Consider the following 7,877-nt stretch of genomic DNA (forward strand, 5'->3'; position numbering starts at 1 on the left):
TGACAGTTGAGTCAATGATTTCTATGGAATCTTCTGCTCCTGAGATTCTCTCTTCCATCTCTTGTATTCTGTTGGTGATGCTTGTATCTACAGCTCCTTGTCTCTTCTTTTGGTTTTCTATATCCAGGGTTGTTTCCATGTGTTCTTTCTTGATTGCTTCTATTTCCATTTTTAATTCCTTCAACTGTTTGATTGTGTTAAAACGTTATTTCTTTTTGAGCTTTAGTTCATCCATAATTTGATTAGATTTCTTCCTAAAACTCATTGCCTTCTCAGTATCCTTCAATGGTGCCTCCTTTTCTTCTTGATATTTTGTATGATATTTTACTAGAAAAATTATAAATTCTGTCTATTTCATAACAGCCTACAGTGAACATTTCAGAGTTGCTGCTATTGTATATCTTTTGGGAGCAGTACAATGATCTCCATTACCTATATAATGACTGTCAAATTATATCTCCAGACCTAGCCTCTCCCACACACATATTCTAGTAATTAACCGATTTTTCACTTGATTCACTATACATATCAGAAAGATGATCTTTTGGCCCATCCCACATACATATTCTAGTAATTAACTGATTTTTCACATGACTCAGTATACAAATCATAAAGATAATATTTTTGGTGTTCTAATTGTGATTCCCCTAGCTTTTGCCATTTCCTAAACAGTATCATTATCCATTAATTTATTATTGTTTTTATTAATTTACCCTTTGTTCTATTTATCACATCCAAACTTGAGAAAGTCCTGTTACTTATAACTCTAAAATATATATCAAATCAGTCCACTAGCCATTTGATACGTACATGTTATTCCTTCTGGTATATAAGTAACACAAGTCACATAGAGAATACTGATAAATTGTTCAAAGATATTAAGAGTTATTGTTTCATCAGTTATTGTTTCATATTTCAAATCCCCTACTTTCCACCAATCCCAAGCCTGAAAAAGTCAGAGGTTTGGAAGATGTTTCAGTGGACAAATAGCTTGCTCCACAAGAGTGAGGAGTAGAATTCCTATCTTTAATAAAGAAGGGTAGGTATGCTGGCCCACCTGTAATTCCAGCACTGTGGAGTCAGAGACGGGATCCCTGGGGTAAGGTAGATAGATAGCTACAGTTGCCAAATAGGTAAACTGTAGGTTCAGCAATGGACTCTTCCTCTTTGAAGAAAATAGACAGCCATCAAGGAAGACACTTGACGTCAAACTCTGGCCTCCACACATAGGCACACACATATGTATATATACCTCTACATGTGCAGCCACATACATGTGAACATACATGCAGCACATACACACAAAACACAAAAATAAATTAGCAAGCAAATCAATTCAGATCTAATAAATTCTGCAGATATTGCTTTATCATAAAGATATTGTCACATCCCGAAGAATCATTTTCATATCTATAGAGTTTATTAATACTATTGTAACCAAATCACTCTTAACATGGCATTTCATTTCAAATTTTAGACTACGAAAATGATGACTCAACTTCCAGAATACCCTTTTTCCATTTCAAGGATATATGACCATTAAACACCAAACATATTGGATTCCTTCAGAAAGCTTTTATCCCTTCTCTTCTAGTGAGAGAAATTAGATAAGAAAGGACTGTGCCAAGTTTGATTTTGGTTTATCTACTGTCAGGATTTTATTAACATTCAACAATTCTCGTCAAAAAGTCAAGGAGACAAAGCAGGCACCTTTGGCAAAGCCAGGACAGACCATCATTATATTGGCTAAACATTGAATAACATTTCAGGATAAGAAGGCTGTGTACTTTAATCAACCAGGACTCATTTCATGTGCTTAAAATAAATGCAAATATTGATTGTGTGATCAGATAAACTATTTGTTTGCTGTCATTGGAAACCTTGCCTTTTGTGTATTATGAATTTTATTATGTTCGTTTCTTTCCAATATTATCTTCCGAAGTAAGCTTAGAACACTATTTTACAGTGTCATCATCTACTGTGAATCTATATAGTATCCGAAAATAACTCAATGTTATGTGTGATCCTAATAATCTTTTAAAAATTTTTATTGGATATTTTTATTCACATTTCAAATGTTTCCCCTTTCCTAGTTTCCCAGTTTCAATTCCCCTACACTGGGTCATCGAGCTTTGGCAGGACCAAGGGCTTCTCCTCCCATTGGTGCCCAAAACGGCTGTCCTCTGCTATGTATGCAGCTGGAGCCATGGGTCTGTCCATGTGTCCTAATGAATTTTTAAGGCATCCTCCGAAACAATTGTTGGACATAACACTTGCCTTTGAAGTCTTAATGACATTATTATTCTATGGATTTAAAATCTGTTTGCTATAAACTTTATTTTGTGAAGTCTTAACTACTATCTTTGCAAAGTTTCATGTCTGTTTTACACAAGAAATATACATGATGTTCCCTTTATATATCTTTAAATATTCATAAACATTTCACTTAAATCATCAGTGTAGGTTAATGTTTGTTAATTCTGATGACTCCAGGAAGGAATGGGTGTTGGCTTTAACTAAATGTGTTAATATCCCTTTTTTAAATTTCTACAGAGCTCTGTACCATGGAGTGTGGTAGCCATGGAGTCTGCTCAAGGGGAATATGCCAATGTGAAGAAGGTTGGGTAGGACCAACCTGTGAGGAACGTTCCTGTCACTCTCACTGTGCTGAGCATGGTCAGTGCAGAGACGGAAAATGTGAGTGTAGCCCTGGATGGGAGGGCGACCACTGCACAATTGGTAAGTCTCAGCATACTTTTATTAAAGTTAATTGGGATAATAGAAGAAGTTTAAGAGAATTCAAGTGAGTCAGTGGACAGGCTCTTCATAATATAATTTGAATTGGAGAAGGGAAAGAGAAATATTAGCTACAAATTTTTGTGAACTGAGAGGTTTCTTCTTTGAGGGCATTGTACTGATTTCTTCCATCATTTCTGTTCTCATCACCTCAGTGTTCTTTATATTTTTCTGCTTTCAAGCACTTTGAGTTACTCAAATGAAAGATGATACATTGAAATAAAGTGTCATTAGTTAACAGGACAAGTGCTTTTGTTGATAGTAACATTCACTGTCCATTTTTCCTTTTGAAAAGTATAGGTTATTTCAGTTGAAAGCATCTACAGGCAATTTCATTAAATGGGACTACTTTAAGAGCCCATTTTAATATAAAGTTAAGTTGTCTTTAACGTATGTGAAAAAAGAAATCCTGGCGTATTATTATCAATGAGCATCTGTGTTGGTGTCTATCTTTTTCAGTGTAGTACAGAGTTTGTATTGAAGCATCTTCACCTTCTCACAACCTTGTCATCAATTTCCCGAATTTTCAAAGCACACAGCCAGACAGAACATTCTGTAGGCAGGTGTCACCTATGTAATAATTATCATATCATGTGGTATTCACAATATAAAAGAGATTACTCATAATTAAAGATTTCTATTGTAAAATAGTTTCCTTTTCAAACAAACCAAAGCCTTCTATTTGTGTACATATCTGCCACAAAGGTTTCTTATACTTTGTCTTAATTGTATTTATTATGATTTCTGTGATAAAATACCTCTACAAAATCAACTCAGGTTAGAAAGAGTCTATTTTAGCTCACAGTTCCAGATTCCAAGCTATCATAGTAAAGTAGTCACACTATTGGGAGCTAAAGAGAGTTAGGCATTCCACACTCGCAATCAGAAACAGAGCACAGTAAAAGTCCATGCTTGTGCTCAGATCACTTTCTCCTTCCTTTACAGTTCAGCATCCTGCATGGGGAATGCACAACAGACTAATCTTCCGTCTCCAATAATATAATCCCAATAATCTTCCAGACATGCCTGATAGGCCAACTTGATCTTTATTGAGACTCTCTCTTCCAGCTAATTATAGACTGTGTGAGTCATATTCAAAATTACCCATTGAAATGTGCAATGGAATAAATACGTTGTACAGTTCATTGTTCTATCAGGGAAATGGGTCATGAGTGTTCCATTGGCATTTCTACAACTAGAAAGAAAAGGTGCACCAATGTAAAGGCAGGAGGACTTTTTGTTTTGTAATTTGCTTTTTGTTTTAGCGTTGGTTTCTATATTGATATTTTAGCATATTTTTCCCTCCCAGCTACAGAAAAAATATTTCACCCCTCCTCCACCCAATTTATGTTTTTTCCTTTAAAAGAAAACCAAACCAAACCAAAAATATATAAATCAAAGTGCACACAAAAATGTGATTTGTGTTGGCCAACTACTCCTGAACGTGAGCCAGCCTTGAGTAAGCATTATGATATACAATTCATTTTCAGTTTTTTTTCTCCCAGTAGACTGTACTATGACTTTCTCTTGTAGGTGATATTCTTTTGTTACAATGGTTTGAATCTTCCAAAGCAATGCATAATATAGACTAGTCTACTACACGTATAGTAAGTCTTGTTCTATGACTGTGAGATTATTTAAGAATCGTTAAAAGGTGGTGACGGTTGATTCAGATGCGACTTAAATAATTACTCTGCAATAGAGTAAGAATTATTGCCTTCTACATGAGAAATTTAAATACTGTGATGGATTACCAAATGTTTGCTCCAGAACTCTCTCTTCTAAAGATCCTCAATAAGAAGATATGGCTTTACATATAGAAGTGATCAGCGAAATATAAAGATGCACTTTTTATACATTTAGTGAACAGACACTTTTAAGGAAGCCTAATAGGGTTTCTTGCAGAAAAGACATTAATAACGTCCCTACATGAAATATTATTCACAAAATACACAGGCCAGTGTACCAATTTTTGAGCTTCAGGCATTTAAACAACTCATAGTTTTGCTGTTCTCCTTCTACACAACAGATAATAAACCTTTCGTATATGTTGTATAATTTTGGTGCTCAAGAAATTCATTCATCACTCTTTTTCTCCCTTTTAGCTCACTACTTAGATGCTGTTCGAGGTAAGACTTTTTCTTAAGGACAGATAGAATCTTTTCAAAAAAACTGTGCATGTGGGAGAACAAAGGTAGTGTTTTAGTTGAAGTTGCTTGGTTGCATTTGGTTGCTTGGTTGGTTTCTCTCTGATTTTTACTTTGGGCAATTTTATTTCAATGTACTGCTGCTGTGTTTATTCTAATGAGACTAGAAAATAACTTGTTTTCTTAACATCCAAGTCACCATTGCTACAGTATAAAATGGACTAGTAATTACAAGGACTCTTTGTTCTTTGTTGAAAATTCTGCAGTAAAGTTTCACATGCACACACACACACACACACACACACACATCTACAGACAATTACTAAGTATACTTGGTTGAAGTAGACGGATGAAGTATTCTTCAAAGCAATATATCTCTTTGTCCATGAATAAAATTCTTATGTCTTTCTAAGTACCTTAACCTCTGTCCCTCCAGGGATTTGCTTTTGACAGAGACAACAATGGATTTTCTGTCAAATATGTAGTGTTTTTGTAATCCAAATCACCGTTTTTTTTCTCCATTGAGTACCTACAAGAATACAAGTAGAGAAATTTCTTTTTCAAGTCCATGTATAATCATTCTATGCCATGACTTGGAGATATGATACTCATAAAACTTATCATTCTTTCTGTAAGCCATCTACTTTTTTAAAGTTTATTTCCTTGAAAGACGTTTGGAAATAAGATGTGGTTAATTCTATGATATTCTAACATTTAAGTTTATATTTATCCTTCTGAAATTTTCTTTTGAAGGTATACATTGAAAATACTGTTGATTGAACTACCCTTAGTAAAAACCAAGTCTGGTCTAGTATGACTATTGGGAAAATACTCAAGATGGATTATTATTATTAATAGTATCATCAGCATCATCGTTATAATCATCATCATTGTATCCATATATCTGGCCATGATCAGTTAGAACATGCAGTTTCCTTTTGATAGTTCCTACCTCTGAACTACTGGTAGAAAGAGTAATAAACATTTTTAGGAGGTACTAAAAAAAACAAAGCTAAATTCTAAAGAAGTATGATTGTTTGAACTTGGTGCATTATTAATTAGCTAAAAGCTATTTAAAATCTATATTTTATCTTGAGTATATTTCCCAGTTCTTCTCTAAAATCCTGGAACTCCATGTATGCCATCTTTTAATCCAATAAGCATTTTCTAAATACTTTATTATTATTATTATTATTATTATTATTATTATTATTATTATTATTGACACAATAATATGCTGGGTTTTGCAAGAGATATCACGGCAGTGAAATTCTCAATGCTTAGCCCTCAGATCAGTAATAATCTTGAAAAGCTGAATAGGTGCAAATCAAGCAGAGCACTTTTCTAAGGAATAAGCAAATACACAGTGGTGTGGTCTGAATTATAAACCAACATGCCTATGTCCTGAAGCACTAGAATACAAAGGGAAAAACATCACAAGTTAGAAGTCGTTGAAGAAAGTTTCTCTTCATAGAAACTGTTGTCTTTCTTCAACTTCTTGACCATAACTAGATACAGCATTATCTATCCAGTTTTGGGAGAAATGAGATAGGTTTTTCAAAAAGAAACAGAAAATATTTCTTGTCCCTACCACAGTTTTCCTCCTATCTGAACCAGAGGTTGGGAATTGAGGTTAGCATTAATAACACTTAATTGGCTCTCTAAGGAAAAACACTGCAAAGTCAGGGATAACAAGTTCCCTGGGAAGGTGTTGCAAGTAAGCAAGCTCCTCTTGCATTTATTCAGCACCTCGTCTGAACAGAGCCCAGATGATTAAATTCTTCCCTGTGGGCAGATACATCATTGTTGGCCAATCCCATTCTGGTGGCTCTGTGATTGTTACCCTCTGCTGTCTTTTCAGATGGCTGTCCAGGGCTCTGCTTTGGAAATGGACGATGTACCCTGGATCAAAATGGTTGGCACTGTGTGTGTCAGGTTGGTTGGAGTGGAACAGGCTGCAACATTGTCATGGAAATGCTTTGCGGCGACAACTTGGACAATGATGGAGGTGAGTTATTTACAAAACGTGCATGTAAGAGAGCAATAGGTGTGCCTGGAGCACAGTTTTAACCAGCCTTGCCAAGGGCAAAAATTAAGAATCTTAAGTATCAATAATATTGAGGTGTATGGGGTTGTACTAGTTTTAATTTCAGTAATATTTTCAAGATATTATTTACTTAATATCTTGTGCAATACTCCGAATATTTTGCATGTATTATATCTCATTTAATTGTAACCCATAAATAGGTATTGATGTTGTGTCTCAAAAACTAATAAACAAAACATCATGTTCAGCTCTTAAATACAAAAGTTTATCAGAAATCGCAGTGTCCTCTGAAAGTCATTGTTACTAGGAGGTAGCAACACAAGAGGGAGCTCTAAATAACTGAGAACAAATAAAATGTTTCATTTGTGCATAGTGCAAACTACTTTAGCATCTGACAAACCCACTGTGGTGAGTCAGTTTGGCCTAACTTTTGCATACTTTCTAGGCAAGAAAACATAAAATTGGCAACAAAATCCTTTTCTTATTACAGTATCTTGGAAGTATATTATTAAATATGAGGCCGATTTACTGTATTTGTGAGATACTTACATTTGTTATAATTTCCATTCGAATAAAAAGCTTAAATATATAAGAAAACAGTTTGGGCTTAGGCATTCACTTGGTTGTAAAATTTTCTTCCATGGTCTATTGACTGAGCCCTCCCAGCACTGGAGAGAAAAATATATGGTATCTCTAACACAATCTCCCTTGCTAAACTAGCCTGAAGTGGTAGGCTCTGGGTCAGGTGAGAGACTCTGTCTCAATAAATAAACTGGAGAATAATCAAGACAGACATCCAATGTCAGCTTTGGTCCTCCGTACATGCCCATAAACACACACACACACACACACACACACACACACACACACACACACACACACACACA

The 7,877-nt window shown here is 34.9% G+C and overlaps 1 protein-coding gene across 1 annotated transcript; it reads left to right on the forward strand.

The window, feature by feature from the left end:
• The first annotated feature begins 2,529 nt into the window (after positions 1 to 2,529).
• LOC116888162 (teneurin-1-like) lies at positions 2,530 to 7,013 on the forward strand. The gene is made up of 3 exons (XM_032889485.1): positions 2,530 to 2,739; positions 4,902 to 4,925; positions 6,805 to 7,013. Exons 1-3 carry the CDS (start codon positions 2,565 to 2,567, stop codon positions 7,011 to 7,013), a joined length of 408 nt encoding a protein of 135 aa, XP_032745376.1. The 5' UTR covers positions 2,530 to 2,564.
• Positions 7,014 to 7,877: the final 864 nt, after the last annotated feature.

Source organism: Rattus rattus, chromosome X, assembly GCF_011064425.1.
Source record: "Rattus rattus isolate New Zealand chromosome X, Rrattus_CSIRO_v1, whole genome shotgun sequence".
NCBI classification, from domain to species: domain Eukaryota; kingdom Metazoa; phylum Chordata; class Mammalia; order Rodentia; family Muridae; genus Rattus; species Rattus rattus.

Bases quoted from the DNA above. Each gene is read 5' to 3' on its own strand.
- LOC116888162 (XM_032889485.1), top strand. From the start codon at position 2,565: ATGGAGTGTGGTAGCCATGGAGTCTGCTCAAGGGGAATATGCCAATGT. The intron at 2,740-4,901 runs GTAAGTCTCAGC...TCTCCCTTTTAG, and splicing joins GGGCGACCACTGCACAATTG to CTCACTACTTAGATGCTGTT. The intron at 4,926-6,804 runs GTAAGACTTTTT...CTGTCTTTTCAG, and splicing joins CTACTTAGATGCTGTTCGAG to ATGGCTGTCCAGGGCTCTGC.